The sequence below is a fragment of the Schistocerca americana genome, chromosome 2 (assembly GCF_021461395.2).
Source record: "Schistocerca americana isolate TAMUIC-IGC-003095 chromosome 2, iqSchAmer2.1, whole genome shotgun sequence".
Lineage (NCBI taxonomy): Eukaryota > Metazoa > Arthropoda > Insecta > Orthoptera > Acrididae > Schistocerca > Schistocerca americana.
The window spans coordinates 2847602-2866200 of NC_060120.1; the positions used below are offsets into that span (position 1 = coordinate 2847602).

An 18599-nucleotide genomic window follows, 5' to 3' on the forward strand; every position below is an offset into this window, starting at 1 on the left:
ATATATTCTCAACCAACAGATTCACAGTGACCAAACATGACAATGTTTTAAAAGCCTGGTGATAAGTGACCATCAGTTGCATATGACTTAGAAGTGGTACCTTACGGTGGCCATCAGCCCACAACTTTGTTTGCTTTGTACTGAGCAAGGTACCGTGCACACTCTGGCTGGTTTATCACTGAAACTGATACACTGGTATCTAAAGAAAAGTCACTGGAATGTATTGCACTGTTGCGTACTGCAAAATTTTATGTGGCAACAACATATAACCACTGCCTGAAATATTATTAATGTGCATCAAATGGTACCACTGCTTGGTGCCTGCTGTGCTGTGGCATGCCTCTGCAATGTGACACTCACAATATTCATCCTTATAATGTGGACATTCCTGGTTGGGATGTGAAGAAAAACAATCTAGACAACTTGGAAACAAAGTTATCACCATGAACACCACCTGCTACTAGCTTGTGGTTGTAGAGAATGCAGCTAGACAGTTGCTGCTGAACGGAACATATTCACTATTTTAGAGTTTATGGCAGCATCTCACTGCACTGTATCATTACAGCTCTGGACCACCTGGGAAATATCAAAGATGCTGACAAATTTGGTTGCACTGCTTACAATATTTCAAATTCATTCAGAATTGGCAGCACTTGAGATAGGGAGGGATCTGATTAACTTAAATCTTGTATGAGGATCTCGTCATCTGGGGCTAAGTGAGTCATTATATCACAAATTAAACTTTCTGTTTATGAGTGATCTCATTCAAACATAAATTTGCGAATATACTGAACCCCTGCAATTCCACAAACCAAGCTGCATAACTGCAGTGTATGACCTGCATTGTTGTAAGAATCCTAGCTCCATTGCTGGATGAGCACAACATTACACATATTGATATGTTTGTACAGTTAATTTGCACCTCTGATGTGGGTACAAAAATAGTATTCACTTTATTCATCTGATCAAAATGCCTGCATCATAACTACTTGAAGAGGTATAATTTTGTATACTAATGACCAACACATATCAACATATGTGAAAAATAAAAGTTTGACATCAGGGCCATCTGTGTCAGCCAGATAACTTAATGAATGGAAGACAAAAGGCCTGCACAAAAGGTTTTTGTCTACTAACTAACTAGTGAAGGGATTTTAAAGAATGGCAGAAATATGATAGCATCATATTCAAGCAGAATCGATGCAGGGTCCACCATGAAGTTGAAGATGTAGATGAAGATGATAATGATGGTTGGAAAATTTCACTAGTGTCCTGTTGTAGACTACATTTTCACAGTGTAATGTTCCAAAATGAATGAATGGAGAAAAGTATTTCATCTCTCACATAAATATAAAATGAGAATAATTTCTTAAAAAGCACCATTTTTTCAAACCAGCACTTTTTCTGCCAAATCTATTCTGCTTAGGTGCTCTCTAACCAAAGATTATTCAAACTTTATTACTGACAGTTAATTGCCGATGTAGCATACTAAAGAATTATATTATGAAAAGGATAATTGCTACTCACTATACAGCGGAGGTGCCGAGTCGCAGACAGGTACAACGAAAAGTAAGCTTTCAGCCAACAGGGCCTTTGTCGAACATAGACAACACACACACACACACACACAGCAGTACTCTGGATTTGTTTGTAGGTAACACCCTCAAAGGAGATGTAATTGTGGACGAGGATATGGTTGGTCATGGCGGCTAGGAAGGAGGTTGTTGGTTTGGAATCCATTGGGGCATTGGGAAAGGTAGTGCTCAATAGCAGTAAGGCCATGGGTATTAGGGATGTTAGTGTAAAGGGATGTGGCATTAACAGTGACCACATGGTGCCCTGCTCATCACACATGCTTTTCTGAATAGTGCAACAGGAACCCCCCTGCAATACATCCTACATTCCTGTTATCCTCCTAGCCTCAACTTTCATTAGTCATTGTTCTCATCCATCTATCCCCTTTCCTGTTTCCATTCCAGCACTACACAGCCCTATATTTCACCAACTCACCCAGCATTTTTATTTCTTCCATTTTCTGCTAGCCTCCCTCCACCCCTCCCCCATCCTCCGTCTAACTTCCCCACTATACCTAACTGCCGTACTCTCCATCTTGTCCCTGCACACTCCCACTAGCAGCACTTTACTGTCCCCTACCCCTACCCTGCTATACCTCCCCCTCCCGACCCCAGCCTCCTCCTTACCCTTACCCAACTGTCTCTCCCATCATGCACTGCTGCTCGCAATCTAGCTCCAGCTGCCTGAGACCGTGGTCATGTGTGTGTGTGAGTTGCATTTGTGTGTGTGTGTGTGTGTGTGTGTGTGTGTGTGTGTGTGTGTGTGTGTGTTATCTATATTCGACAAATGCCTTGTTTGCTGATAGCTTACTTTCTGGCAGTCTTTTTGTTGTGCCTATCATCAAAACAGCATCTCTGCTATATGGTGAATAGGAACTACCCTTTTCATGGTATTGTTACATTCAATCCTGGATTTTCCATTGTTTTTTTCTGAAGAAGTATTTACAGTTACTTTTCTGTGTCAATGTAAAGTTGCAAAGAGACAGGAGGATAAATTTTAAGTACTTAAACGTAATAAGAAGTGTTCTTAGAGTTTGGAACTTTTAGTCCTTTCCTTAGATAAGGCTGGAAACGAAGGGCACATCATTCAGACACCACTTTGAGAGGGACCCGACTGTTGTGAAGTTGATGCAAGACCATGATAATGGAGATGGTGTCAAACAGAGTAAAAGTACAGAGATATTGCATTGATAAGCATTGTCAAGAGATGATAGAAGAATAGAGTGGGAAGTAAACATAAATTAAAGGAGAAGAGAAATGAAAAGAGGAATGAATAGCAGAAGAGGAAAACAAAAAGAATGCGCAGCTTTGTATATTGGAATGGCCACCATTGAAGTATGTGAGCATTTAAATGCACACAAAAGAATTGTCCACTTTCAGGAGACCAGCAATCAGCTCTTGTAACACATCATTGTCATGGACTTAATGTCTACTAACAATCCCCACTTTGTTCTCACTGGTAGATTTTCATTATTTGCTCAGTTGTTTACTCTGGTTTGAATTAACCAATGATGGATTTGGAGAAAGTTCTAGTGGATGGTTGCATGCTATATTGACGTGCACTTTAATCTATTCTACCATAAAAGTACTCCTGCATAGTATGATTTAAAGAGTGTGGTACAGGATAAATGAAATAAATATGAGCCATGGCTTTAATGAAGTTGTTCGTATCAAGGAAAAAGAGAAAAAGAAATGGCTTTTACAATGTTATCTTCTTATTGTTTCAGAGCTCACTACTTCATGTTCTTCTCCGAGAACTTCCTCTAACTTCAGGATCAATAACAACAGACAGAAAAATTTCATATGCTTCTCAGGATGCTTGGTTGTTTGTTGGAACAGTCCGTCAGAATATCTTGTTTGGACAGCCATATGATCACAGAAAGTATAAAGAGGTAGTAAAAGCATGTGCACTGAAAAGGGATTTTGAACTATTTCCAAATGGTGATAAAACTCTTGTTGGTGAAAGAGGTGTCTCTCTAAGTGGTGGTCAGAGAGCACGAATAAATCTTGCAAGGTAAAAGCAATCATGCATTTATCATTCTTAATCCTGCAACTTTACATTTAGATACATACTGAGTTTGGAAGTAAGATAGCTGTAAGAGTAGTAAAATACAGGGTGAGCAAAATAGAATTGGACCAGGAAATATGTATAACAGTGACAGGGAACTGAGCTTTGTCAATCAAAAGGAGAAGTATCCATCATTGCAAATGCTGACAACTGTGATTTATATGCATTGGTTGCTGTCACATGTCTGCATTTGCATATCTTCCACGTGCTCTGTGCCAAGTACTTTGCTGTGTCATTATCTTTGACTGATTGATAGGAACAGATATTTTTAGTGACCAGGTGAATATATCACAAAATAGTGTGTGTGATAAAACATTGTGTAGGAATAAACTTTTCATGGAGACATTGAGTCTCAAATTTATCTTCGATAAGAATACATGCAACAGTAATAAATTATAACTTGTGCTGAGGCTGGGACTTGAACCTGGGTCTCCTGTTTACTAGGCCAATATGTTATCCACTACAGCACCCTGGCATTGGGGCCAACATCACTGCATTGATGATCAGTCTTTATCAAATGCAATGTTGAGACGCAGTATGTCTCCAGGACAATGTTATTCCATCAGGTCAACAGATCACCTACATGTGAGGTACAGGTAGGATTTCTCCATTATGTACAAAGCTGGGGTGCTATATTGGAGAGCCTCAGCAATAATGATGATTTCAGCATGGGAATGTCAGGGTGGGCTGAGGTGTGAACTTAAGTTTATACTAGGGAGGGTATTGGACTAGGGTAGTTTGTGTAGCTGTGTTAGCCACAGTGCCAGGATGATGTAGTGGATAACATATCTGCCCAGTAACCAGGAAACCTGAGTTCAGGTCTTGGCCTTGGCACAAGATTAATTCATTACTTCAGCTTGTATCCTTATCAGAAACAATATGTGTTCATCCTTAAGTGTTACGTGAAGCACAATTCGTGAAAAAACTGTGCAGAGATGTTTGTACAAGAGTTTAAGACTAGACATGCTTTGGCAAAGCCTCTAGTAAAGTTTACAACATAAAACTTAGTGGAAAATGGCATGAAATGGGCTCTGTTGAGAATAAAAACCAGAACTTTCCAAAAAGAGTTTGAACATAAGAAAATGTTGCTTAGATCTAGTTGTAAATATTTTATGGTTCAGTTTTATTTCGTTCACCCTTTATACTTCAACATTAAAAGATGTAAGCTACACAACTTATTTTATATTTCACTTAAAAAATAGGAATAATACATAAACTCAGAATAAAATTTAGAGCAGAATATGAAAGAAATTTACTTTGATTCTGAAACTACTGTGAAACTCTACAAATAGGGGCCTGTTTACCCCTCATACTAACTGATATCCTCAGCTCTTGAATCTAAAGAACCTGAAAATTTGCAGGAGTGACTTATAACATGGTTTTTAATTTTATTTTGGATTACATCTGTTGGAAGCTTGATGAAAACCTCATAGGAGATACGACTGTACCGATTTTTGTCATGTTCCCTGTGTACCAACCAATTTCAGACTTTTTAAGGTCTAAAATGTAGCTATTACATGTTGTTCTTGATCCAGTGAAGGCAAGACGTCTAAATATGCAATACATATGCATATACTGGATATTTTGAATTTTCAGCATGATTTTCATTCAGTTCCTCCCACATATCATACACTTTTTGTGCTCTGAAGCTCTGAATGACTTATCTTCTATTTGAAACATATATCAGTATTTAATAACATTCTTCTATTTACAAAATCTATCACCTTTCCAATATTTTCCTTCTTTTTCTTACTTTTCTTAATTTTTCAAGAAAGAAAACATCTCATATTTCTGTGGAATATTTTGAATATTTTGTTATTTCAGCCCATCCTTCAAAGTTTGCACATATATCATCATTTTTAATCTATGATTAACAACTGTCTGTCGTAGCATTTAGAAAGTATTCAGTTACCATGTAACACAGCTAACTGAACGACATTTATTCATTGTGTTTTGCAGGGCAGTCTACAGAGATGCAGATATATATTTACTAGATGATCCTCTGTCTGCTGTTGATGCACATGTTGGTAAACATCTGTTTCAAGAATGTATCAATGGTTATTTATGTAGAAAGACACGAATTTTAGTCACTCATCAACTGCAATATCTCAAGGATGCTGATTTGATTGTTATTCTCAACAATGTGAGTTCAACATTTGAACCAATGTATTGGTGCTGTTACAAATGATAAGAATGATGATGTATGTAATTTTTGCAGCAATGTTTTCCACACAATCTTGATAATTGCGTTTGTGCAGTTTCGGCATATCACTCAGTGTGTTAGTCTCCTGCCATTACATAATTTAACTGTAAGTCAGTACTCTTAGAATAAGTGTAGCAGTATTGAGTTAGAGTAATGCCAACATGTTAAAGAACAATAAGTCAGTGTTATGCACAAATCACACCAGATCACACCATACAGCAGGCTGAGACAGTTTCAGTCTGAATTCATTGCATATTCACAGAATTTGGTATAGAGTTTCAAAATTTCTGCCTAACAAAATTAATACTGTGCAGAATTTCACTTATAATGAGTGAGCTTTCTCACAAATCATGCACAAAATACTGATGATGAGCAGCATCAATGTAGATCAACAATCAGCTATTGTAGGAACCTCGTATTACATTTGCCCATCATTCTGGAGTTGCATTTTGCATTACCATTAATGGAATAAGTTAGTAGGTATAATACCACATGTGACCAATATATACATACTGTTAATGTACAGGTTTCTATAAATCAAGAATGATCTCTAATGATAAATTGTAGAAAAATTTACAAAATATCTATCTGAAGAGACAACATGTACACAATTTCTCACATGATGAGAGACATAATGCAGGGGAAGAGCCATCTTCTGCACTCATTTCATTCTTTGTATTTCAGTGGAATTTTCCATTAATGTAACAGTCATAAGATGAGACAGAAAAACAACTGTATAAGTATTCAGTGTCAAGTCAGTGACAGAAAGAGACATATCTGATAATACTGACTCTCTCTGTCTCTTTGTGTATGTGTGTGTGTGCATGTGTGTGTGTGTGTGTGTGTGTGTGTGTGTGTGTGTGTGTGTGTGTGTGTGTGTGTGTGTGTGAGAGAGAGAGAGAGAGAGAGAGGTTCTCAGACAGATTATTAGTCACTCCCTTAAACGAGCATGCTGGTCGCATTGGATTACTGTAGATTGTGAAGCACTGGCATGAGGCAGAAAGGAGCAAATGTAACTGGCCATGGCCATGCTATGATCTCTCTGTGAATTAAGTTGAACAGTTTGTTAGTGTTTCAAAGTGTCTACAGAGAATGGTGTACCACTCACAGCCACATAATGCATTGTCAGAGGACTGGCTGTAAAAAGATCTTAAGTGAATAGGACTGGAAGTGAGTGTCACCTCAGTTTCAAATCCAACAGAAAGTGCTATTGTCAATGGATGCAGGTCCATCTCACCCAGATTCCTATTGAACATTTCAATAAGAAATGCATGCAGTGGGAATTTGGAGTTGCAAACATGCAAAGGCCATTTCTCACAGCAGCACACAAGGTTGCATATCTTCAGTGGGCCAAACAACACATACATTAGATAGTAGCCTACTGGAGGCCTTTAGTGTGGTCTTACAAACCACAGTGTGGTCTGATGAGTCACAGTGTTGCCTGTTTTTCAAATAATGAGTGATCTCAAGTGCACCAAAGACTCAGTGAGCCGTTTGACCCTTATTGTGCAGATGGATGTAATTCAGGCCAGAGTAGTTTTTCTGATGTTTGTCATAGCATGACTTGGGCCTGGTCCATCAAGTGTGACCAAGTGTTACTCATTCTTCTGCACTTTCATGATGTGTAAGCGGTGGAGGTTCCTGTCTCCAAGACCACAACAGCCACATTCACTAGGCTGATGTGTATTCCTGGTTTGACGAACTCTCATGCTTCCTGTTACAGCCTGACTGGCCTGATAAATTGTGCAATGTTAATACCATAGAAAAGTATGGGACTGTTTGGAACAGCAGGTGAAATGTAGGAATCAATATCACCTCCATTTGCTTGAGTTACAAGATCTAATCATCACTATGTGGCTTCAGTTTTATACGCCATACCTGAAGAAACTTATGGACTCTCTTCCATGCCACACTGATACAATTATCAAGGCTAGAGATGTAGTTACATGATACAGGCCCTAAGTCTCCTGTTTGTTATATAGTGAGCATATATGCAGTAGACAAAGTTTCTAAATAACAGTCCACAAGTTCAGAAATACACTCAAGTATATACAGACAACATTTTAATGACTAACCGATCTTCCATCAAATAGTCAATTACACTTATTTGTGAGATAACTGTAAAATGTTTTCTTTTGTGCAATCAAATACCTTAGCCAGACACAGGCACTTCCAGTTGGTGACACTTTGTCATTTTAATATCTTATTACTAGCTGACAAACCTGGCATTGTCCAGGTATTCATTTTGCCAGTGTTTGCAGTCTAATATCAAAAAAATTTCATTTCCATATATTCATGAAAACACCTTTGAAATTATGAAAGAGTCATATAAAGAAATATGCATAATGTACAAATGTATAAGTACAGCTGCTTCTCATGTCTACTACTCGACATTTTTAAACGTTTTTGTGGTAGCGCCTCTTCGTAGCTCTATAGGTGGATATTGTTTTTGCCTACAGCTGTTTGTGCTTTGCAGTTGAAAGCTGTCAAAAGCACTGCCAGGCATCGGGGATTTCCTTAAGTTGACTTGATTGTAGGAGAGTTGTAGTAGTAAGGAATAAATGTTTTTAAGCTTCATGCATGATGCGGCATTTTTCACAAATCTCAATATTTATAATGTCATATCTCTTGTTCTGTGTCTCATAAAATGAGTGGTACATGTAGATACTGCCTAAAATATATGTTGCGAATAGAGTTAGTAGCAAAGAAGTAAATTTTAAATGTCATCCATAATGTGGCAGTTTTTCAGGCATCTCATTGTTTATTAAGTCAAATATTCTGAACTATAATAGGTATGTGTTTCTTACCCCAACAGCTATTGTTGCTGACAATAAGGCTTATGTGTTGCACATTTGGTTGAACTCAGTCCAGTGGTTTAGGAGAAGATGTGGAAACCACACACACACACACACACACACACACACACACACACACACACACACATTTTTGTAATATGTATAGATGTGAATAACTGAGAGGAGGACATTTTGAATTGAATGACTCTTCTAACATCCAGTCTGTCCATAATCACAACCTTATTTTTGAAGAAATGCTCAAACAATCTCTGATAAATTAGTGTATCTGAATATTATTTAATATTTTGGAACCCCTTTCCATAGCTTTTTTGTTGAAAGGAATTTGTTTTTTCTTACTCTTTATTAAATTCTTGACTAAAACAAGCTTCACTAAGTGTTTGTGATTCTGCATCATACCTGTACTATAGTGCTTTTATGTTTTTGGTTTTATCAATTTTCACAGTTCTCTTAAGGAAGTGATTGTTATAAATGTTTGCTGCTATGCGCTGCCATATTGTTGAACAACCACCAACATAATATTTTCTTACAGAAATGGTAACTCAAGTAAACTTAAAGAGATATGATGTATTCAATTTTTTTGCTGGATACTTTAGAATACCAATATCGATACAGCTTCTACTTCTTTTTATAGGGACGAATAGAAGACCAGGGTACTTTCAGTGAACTTATGACACAGAAAACTGACTTTATAAATCTGCTTGTCAGCAATCAAGAAGAATCAGAAAAGACTGTGGCACCATCAATGAAAAAACAACTGTCAGTTGGATCTACATATGTATGTTTCATTTTTTGTTATTACAATTACAATATTGTCAGCTAACATTTGATTTTCATCACATAGTTTTATGTAATCAACACTGACTTTTAGAATTAGAGATTCATATTTTAGAAACTGTGCTCCTCTGGGACTGTACCAGAAAGTTAAGCCCTACTTTTCCTGATCCTCTGTCCTGCGTGACTCTCATACTCAGTGCCTCATTCTCTCTCTCTCTCTCTTTTCTCTCTCCCCCCTCTCCCTCCCTCTGCTCTGTCCACCCCACCCTCGCCCCACCACCTGCCAACCAATTTCCCTCTTGTTCCTCAAGGGCCACTAGTTCTGAAAGCTAATATTTGTATTACATTTTATTCATGTGCATGCTGCTGACGAGTAAGTGTATGCTTATATCTATTCTTATGAGATTATCGTTCTCTTTAGAAAATAATTATCTTTTTAGGCATTTGATCAATTATTTCTTTTTACCCAGTATAGGCCACACTACTTTGTATACAAAGTTAGCTGTCACATTTCATATAGCAGAATTATGTTTATTATGTAGATAACAATAAATAGTATCCATCTTTCACAACTCAATGTTTATTATTGTTTTCAACCAAACATTCAGTTATTTACATTAGGCATCATAAATGGTCTATAAAAAAATAAAACATATAACTGAATGACTGTAAACAGTTTGTTATGATGTGTGTAGTTTTCTTTGGCAGCACATTTAGTTTATCTTATTGTTTGCACTATTTGCAATTACAGTATTGTGATCTAGCACATACTTTTATGTCCCATAGTATTTTCATGTACAAAAGACAGATAATATTTATTCTTATGTACACAATAAACATGACAGAAGAAGCACCTGAGGAAGAATGACTACAAATATTCATGATATACATTGGCAAATGAAAACATTTTGACCACTGCCCATTGAATTGTGCCAGTAGATTAATGCCTTACCAGTCTTTCACTGAACTTGAAGACAGACAAAAACTATCCTGAAGAAGCCTACTTATAAAGCTTCAAGAGCCAGTTGTAAATGATGACTCTAGGAATACACTAGAACCCCCTACCTACTGCTTCCATAGGGATCATGAAGATAAGATTAGATTAATTATGGCATGCACAGAGGCAGTTTGACATCCATTCTTCCCATACTCCATATTTGAATGGAAAGGGAAAAGGTCCTAATAACTGGTACAATAGGAAGTACCCTTTGCCAAGCACTTCACAGTATTTTGCAGGGTATGGATGTAGATGTAGATAAAGATGTAGTGGTGTCTTTTGACAACTTTATTTTTTATTTCAGAGCTCCGTTCCTGATGAAGATGAAGAAGATGACTTTGATGAACCTGATGAAACTGCTGAAATGATAGAAAGAGGAAAACTAAAAGGTACTCTTTACAAAGATTATGCCACAGCAGGATCAAGTTATTGGCTACTTGCTTGGTTAGCTCTTTTTTGTCTTCTGGCTCAACTTTCATCGACTGGGGCAGATTATTGGGTATCATTTTGGTAAGTGGTGCATATTTGCTACACTGATTTATCAATAGCCATTTTCCTAATTTTATAGATGCAGTACCAGTAGCATTTAATACCTACCATTTCATGAATGTGCCTTATGAAAATGAGTATGGTAGTAAGTCCTGGTAGAATGCAAATTTTTCAGGAGTAAAGGTAACAATGGACTGAATAGTATATGTGCTGAGTCACAACAGGTACAAGACTTGGATGAATCCTTTTTAGCCTAAGGAGCACACACACACACACACACACACACACACACACACACACACACACACACACACACACAAAAATAACTCAATACATTGTGCTGGCTATGACTGCTCAACAAATTATTCATCTGAAGAAAAGAAAAGTTTTCTGCCTTGTTCATCTGCCTGTCAAGGCTCAGCACAAGTGCTATTAGATGAGTTCTTACCTTTACTACTATGTAATGTACAAGTAGATTATGAAGAATAAATTTCCATCCATTATTTGCCTGTTTTTCAGTTTTATAGCCTTTATTATTTTTGCAGTTCGCTTGAATTCACACACATTGCTAATTGGTGGTTTACTGTGGACCCAACCAGAACAAGTGAAATTGTTTTAATGTAATAATATGTAATGCTCTTCCAAGTTTGTGACAAGAAAACCAGAATTCCTTCTCAGACACAAATGATGTTAATTTAAAATGGATGTTTGGTAAGAATGTAGATCATGAGTTATGATGGAAAACATGCTTCCTGAATATAAAAGAACTTCAGAAAAGTGTGTGTTGTCTAGAATGAGAAAAACACAACTTGTATGGTAGTGTTAATTCCAAAACTGCATAAAGATTAGTACACTAGAGTTCCACTCTTCACCTAACTGCTGGGACTAACTTCTGAATTATTTCTCACACCTTAAATCTTTCCTGATTTAGACTTTACAGAGCCATTTCTGTTTCTTCCTTTTCTTTTCTTTCCTTTGATTATAGAATTGTAAAGGCTCTATCAACATTTCTTATTTTTCAAAATGTTTGCCTGTTACTCCCACATCAACTGTTTGTGACTTAGCAGCTTGTAACTACACACTGATGAGCCAGAACATTATGACCACTGACCTGCCATCAGTGCAAATCCATGCAGGTGACAGCAACATCACCTGGTGAGGAACGACTGCTAGTCAGACACAGATACGGTGCTTGTAGCATCAGTGAGTGTGCTGTTTGTGTGTAGAATGGGGAAGACTCACGATCCATCTGACTTTGAGGGCAGATTGTGTTGGCCCGAGACTCTGCACGAGCATTTCAGAAACTGCACAACGAAGTGCTGTGGTGAGTGTCTTCAACATGTGGCGAAACCAGTGTGAAACCACATCCAGACACCGTGGGGTGGGGTGGCCACCCCTCATTACAGATGTCGGATGTCATTGGCGGAGCAGACTGATAAAACAGGACACGTGGTAAACTGTGGTGGAACTAACATCAGACTAATGCTGGGCAGAGTACAAGTGTATCTGAACGCCCAGTGCACCATACACTCCCAATGACGGGCCTCTGCAGCTGACGTTAACACAGTGACATTGGCAGCTATGACTGGGATGGGCATATGACCATAGGCACTAGATTTTGGCACAGTGGCAGAGCAATGCATGGTCTGATGACTCCTGATATCTTCTTCATCATGCTGATGGAAGGGCACAAATCTGTTGTCTTCCAGGGGAACAGCTCGTTGACACCTGTACTGGAGGATGGAGACAAGCTGATGATGGCTCCATTATGCTCTGGGGAGCATTCATGTGGGCATCCATGGGTCCAGTAGGGCTCATGCAAGGCACCAGAACAGCCAAGGAGTATCGTTCACTGGCTGTGGACCATGTACACCCCTTCATGATGATTATGCTTCCCAATGACTGTGGCATTTTTCAACAAGATAATGCTCCAGTCATAAGGCCAGGGGTGTGATGAAATGGTTCGAGGAACACAGTGCTGAGTTCCAACTGATGTGCTGTCCTCCCAGATTGCCAGATATGAACCCAATTGAACATGTCTGGGATGTGACTGAACATAGTGTCAGAGCTCATCACCCCCAGAGCAATTATGGGAATTAGGTAACTTGTTTGTGCAGAAGTGGTACCAACTCCCTCTTGCAACCTATCAAGGCCACATTGCTTCCATGCCATGATGCATCACTGCTGTGGGCATATTTGCAATCCAGCAGGTGGTCATAATGTTCTGGCTGATCAGTGTATCATCATCATAAGAGGAACAAAAATAACCTTTCTTCAAAAGTATCATAGGTCATAAAGTCAGTTATTATTATTGTACCAAGCATGCTGTTTTGGAGATGGTGTATTACAATATGTTCAATATGAAACAGTTGACACTGGACTACTGTGTCAAATGGGTTTGTATAATTCTGTTCTAAAAATTGTTTCATTTTTAATTGGAAACAAACTTGATACTTTCCATCAACATTATGTTGTCACATGAAAGACGGGATGAGCAGTATTTTTTGGGCTGAATCCAGAATTAAATTGCAAATATCTGTGAAACAGTAGAGAAAATGTGGCTAAAGACTCTTAGGAAAGACAGTGTGTGTATATTAATAGGGTTGCAGCAACTACAGGTGGAAAGGTTCCAGCTTGCTCTGTTTCAAGGTGAGTTTGTGCTGTGGGTTACCGCAATAGAGGATGTCCTGGACAAACAGTTTCCATCTGTTCAGTTCAGTTCAGAGGAGCAAGAGCTGGGAATGGGTGGGATGATATAAATGTTAAAGCAGCTGGTGATGGTTAAGGCATTCATATTGTGCTCAATTTCATGGTTGAGTTTCTTGCGAGCAACATTTGTGGATATGAATTTATGTTGATAGATAGTTAAGGGGAGGTTTACCATCTTTGGAGCGAAAAAAGGATGTTTCTTGAAAATTTTTTTCTTGGGATGTGTTGTAGATATTAATGTCAAATTTATTAAAATGTTTATTGACATTTCCTCTACAAACTGGAATTTTTTCGACCGGAATTATCGAAGAGCGAAGGCGGAAGTGGCATCGGAACAAAACAAAATTTCGATGTAGACCTCCACACGCGATATGTCACAGGTCAGTTGGCTCGTCTGAAATCCAAATTGAGTTGATGTTAGCGAAGTATATAAGATTCTATAGGAGTTGTACCTCGCGTAAGTTATTTGGACCAAAGGAAACAAAATGGCGGCCATTGGGAAAAAAATAGGGTTTTTGTCATCGATTTTTTGACTACGTCAGCCAAGTAAAAATATTTATAGTTGATGGATCGGAATAAAAGTGGTACAACTCCTAGACAATTTAGTTGTCAGAAACAAAGAATCATGCCAATCGGTTCAGTAGAATTGAAGTTACCATACCGCGCAAGAAAAAAAAAAAATCATTTCGAGAAAAATGCGTTTGAAGTTTTGACTACATATAAATGCAATATTATGCAACTTACGTTAAATCTCCTATTCCAGGTCCATAAACTAGTCCTTCCTCTTCCTCATAGAGGTTGTTCTGCTGGATCTGGGCCATCCTGCGCTGCTCCAGAGCCGCTCGTACGGCCGGTGACAAACGGTTTTCAGCCACTTGAATCCGGTGGTCGTCCGAATGCCTGGCGAACTGCATCGAATAGAGTCCCAGTGTGATGTCCATCATTGTCATGGCCTTCAGAATTGCTGAATACCCTTCTTTGAAGCTGCTCACTGACAGGGAAGTCACATTCTCCACAGTCTTCGCACCAGGATGCAAATCCTTGGGGGCTAACTTCCAAACACATGCGTTCAAACTTTCATTTGAATTTTGTGTGTTTCCTTCCAAGTACCAGTACAATAACTCGTCCTCTGAAAGGACCTCGTAGATCGGATGAATCACTTTTTGAACTTATTTGGAGAGTGGCTGGTCATGTTGATATTTGTCCAGATGTCCAGTAGCCTCTACAATGCACCACTTACACCAACTAGTTTCCCCAGCCAGACAATTTTGGTGTCATGGGTGGTCATCCATCAAATACTTGTGGAAATACGTTGCCCAAATTGCCTTCTTCATCTGTCCCACTGAATTGGAATGCTGTCGGATTGCCAAGCCATAGTATGTTATAAGCTCCTTGATCACTTTATCAGTAAGCTTCCCTTGTCCTTTTCCTCTGATGCCCTTTTTTTTTGGCATTTCTAAGCCACGTGCCCATTCTTTTGTCTACATGTCCTATGCATTCTTTCTTCTTGATGGTCATGTCTGGGTACGGGTTCCAATCAACGAGGCCTTTGAAAGTTTTTGTATCGCCGTCCCCAATATAGTACTTGTACTTCACACCCAATAACTCTTCTGAACGACCAAACATCTCCTCCATTTTGCCTGCACTTCCAGAATGATTCGTGCTGCATTGTGCTTCATGAGCCTCGTACCATTTTTCATACTCCGCGGGATCTAGTGACGCTCTCTTATCACAAAAACTCTGACAGAACAATGACTTTACTTGACAATCTGATACTTTCTTGGGATATTTGCCGATTAGTGAAGTTATTCCAAACAATGAGGGAAAGCTGCGCTTCTTCCATGATCCATCACCTGAGATTGATAAATGCATTCGTTCCTGACCCATCTGTCCATTTAGTTCATCTTCCTCAGATACTGCTCCCATCTGAACCACCTCAAATACAGCCTTCATAACAATGTACACATTTTCCAGGCAGTTGTAATACAGAGTAATAGAGAAGCCAATTCACACATCCATGAGCCCGCAAACGCAAAATAAGTTCACACTGCGTATACCTTGTTCTAACAGATGCATAATGAACGTACAGTGACGATTAATTTCATACGACTGGTTCACCATTGGAGATGATTTGACATGACGTACGGGACACTTGCATTGTGTAGTCAGCTTCAAACCAAGGCCTCATTCACTGGTCCAGGTGAATTTGACGTCACCGTTGTAGGTCTTGCATTTTAATATTGTTGATAAAAAGATGAAGACTGCCAAAAAGTCCAGCATTACATAGGAAAATCCAGGATCAATCTCGATGTCATCGTAGTCAGTCAATTTCAGATTTTTCATGGATGTGCTCGTGAATGTAGTCTCATGCTCAGCCATATGCTGGTTCCCTTTGAATTTCCTCTCAATCGAGCAACGGTCTCTCCTGGGTTTTTGTGGCATTTTTGTCACACTTGTCACATGTGTGCTTGTTTACATGCCAGGAACACAGACTAAACTGATCCAAGAAGTGAATCTTACGTAGGAATCTATATCGCAATATTTACCCATGGTCAGTAAATGAAGTAGACACGCAGTGGCATCTAGTGATCACTTGAGTCAGTTTTAGTCATGGGAAAGCACATAGAATAATTTTTCATGGCTACAAAGTCGAACTACCTGAAAAAAAATGGTGCGTGTAAAAGGCCGATTTCAGGCAGGTGTATTTTTTTGTTCAACCGAGAATAACAAACATTTCCGTTCTGTATTCAGAAAAACTGTTTCAGGGGTGGATTCTAAACACTTTTATGGATCCAAAAACGCAATTTTTAAAAAATCAATTTTTTGAACCAAAAGATAGTAAACCTCCCCTTAATAGTCATATTCACATAAATCTCTTCACAGTAATGTTCTCTGTCGGGTGTGTGCTTGAGAGAGAAATAATTTATCCTGATACTTCGGAAAGAGCGTATGCTCAAAAGATGGTACAGTTTTGTGATTCCGTAATTGTGTCAAACTGCCACTGATTATTGACATGTAGGTACCTTTTTTATTTTGTTGTGGAATTTAAGTCTATAACTATACCAGTAGAGCTTCAAATGTTTTGATTTGCCATAAGATTAAATCTATGTCCTCAACTGAGGCCTGTAACTATTGGCAAAGAGTGTCTGGATTTAATACATATTTTCGTTCTGTGAGAAAGATTAATTTTTGTACGTGCCTAGTGCCACAGTGAGAGCATCATTGTAAAACCAATCACTGGAATGTGTCTAAGCTGTTTTACATTATCATAGCTTAATGTGTTCAGTACGTTAGTTTTTATTGTAGATGCAATTGGTGTTATTGTCTCTCTGAGCAACTGTTAGTTTTTGATCTTTTGTAGTAACTTTAACTTTCTAAATATTTATCCAGAGACTGACCACTTAGATATTGTTTATTCAGTTTTTAAATAAAGTACAAACACCTTGCTCCTTCATATCCATGTTTGGTATAAACCAGTAGTTACATATGTCACTGCAGTGAATGATGAAAATATAAGATGTAATTTATATGTATTTACTAATTTTAGGACAAACCAAGAAGAAGCAAGGGTGAAATTACTGGAAGCAAATATTTCTGCTTCCTTTTCACATGTCCAAAACATTACTGATTATGTCAGTACAGAAGATACTTTCACTGGACTTTTTTCTGCATTTCTGGATCCAAACAACACTGAATCAGTAACTGCTCAGTGGAAAAACGATACGGCTAGAAATGTTTCATTTGAAACATATTCAGAAGAGAATTTAAATGTTATTGGAACTAATTTTAATGCGGCATCTGGTGAACATTTATTAACAAGAGATCAGCACATTATAATTTACACAGTCTTCGTTCTTGGCTGCTTGGTTATAACTACATATAGAGCGATGCTTTTCTTTAAAGTCTGTATGAATTCATCTCAAGGCTTGCACAATAGAATGTTCAATAGTGTGTTAAAAGGATCAATGAGATTCTTTGATTCAAATCCTTCAGGTATGTACTTTATGACTCAATTAGATGTCCACATGAAATATTCTACACTGTACATGTTAAGGTCATATTCAATAGCTCTTGTACATTAAATTAATTTCTTCATAAGCAACAAACTAATTGCATCAGTAAATTAGTATCATTTTATTTTATAAATGCTTCTAAATTTCAGACTTAAAAGCAGTATGTTTATGAGAATTTGCATTCTCCATTTCTTCTGATAATCTGTCTGTTGGAATTTTAACACTAATCTCTGATTTTTACTTTATTATTACCATTCAGAATTTATCACCATCTCACACCTTTTCAGTTTATGATTTAGGTATCAACTGTGGAATGCTGTATCTTAATCACATTTAATAGCTGCTGATCTTTCTCAGTCTTTTTTTTTTCTTTACATCTGCAAATGATATTCATCTTCCTGATGATAGTAGATGATGATACATTCACATTATTGGCCACTAGATTCAATGAATTCTTCCTAACATTATATGAGAGCAATAGGTTTACAAACTATTGCTGATGTCTCCCTTGAGTTTTTTCCATATGCTGGTACAAAGCCTTGATATTAATGTTAAGATTGCAACATACACAATCAATACACAAGACAGACTCATAGTTTTTGCAGCTTTCACAAAAGTATAAATGCGGATTATCCACTCTAGGATAATATACATGACAGTTTTTTCTGTAGAAGATAAAGCAGAACATTAATAATCCACAGATTTTCACAGAGAAACTGCAAGTTCTCAAACACTGCAAATAGAGGAATTTTTAGACCTAGTCTTTAAAGCTAGACTCAGTCAACAAAAGTAATCACTTAAAATTAACTAAAAAGATTTACTTCTGTGTCATTTGCTCACCTTATTTAGTTCAGTACCAACAGTAATTTTTATTGCTTCTGTGTGTTATGCACAGCCTGCAATACCTTTTTTTCTTTCAGTGCAGTTCTTTTCTGTTTGTGCTTTTAAACATTTCT

At 37.9% G+C, this 18599-nt stretch overlaps 1 protein-coding gene across 2 annotated transcripts in view; it reads left to right on the forward strand.

The window, feature by feature from the left end:
• The window catches only part of LOC124594969 (probable multidrug resistance-associated protein lethal(2)03659), a 294614-nt gene that overhangs the window by 197391 nt on the left and 78624 nt on the right, over positions 1–18599 (forward strand). For both annotated transcript variants that reach the window (XM_047133490.1, XM_047133489.1), the window contains exons 10-14: positions 3302–3588; positions 5602–5785; positions 9293–9436; positions 10737–10942; positions 17178–17623. In XM_047133490.1, coding sequence (XP_046989446.1) covers positions 3302–3588; positions 5602–5785; positions 9293–9436; positions 10737–10942; positions 17178–17623 — 1267 coding nt within the window. The remainder of the gene's footprint in view (positions 1–3301; positions 3589–5601; positions 5786–9292; positions 9437–10736; positions 10943–17177; positions 17624–18599) is intronic.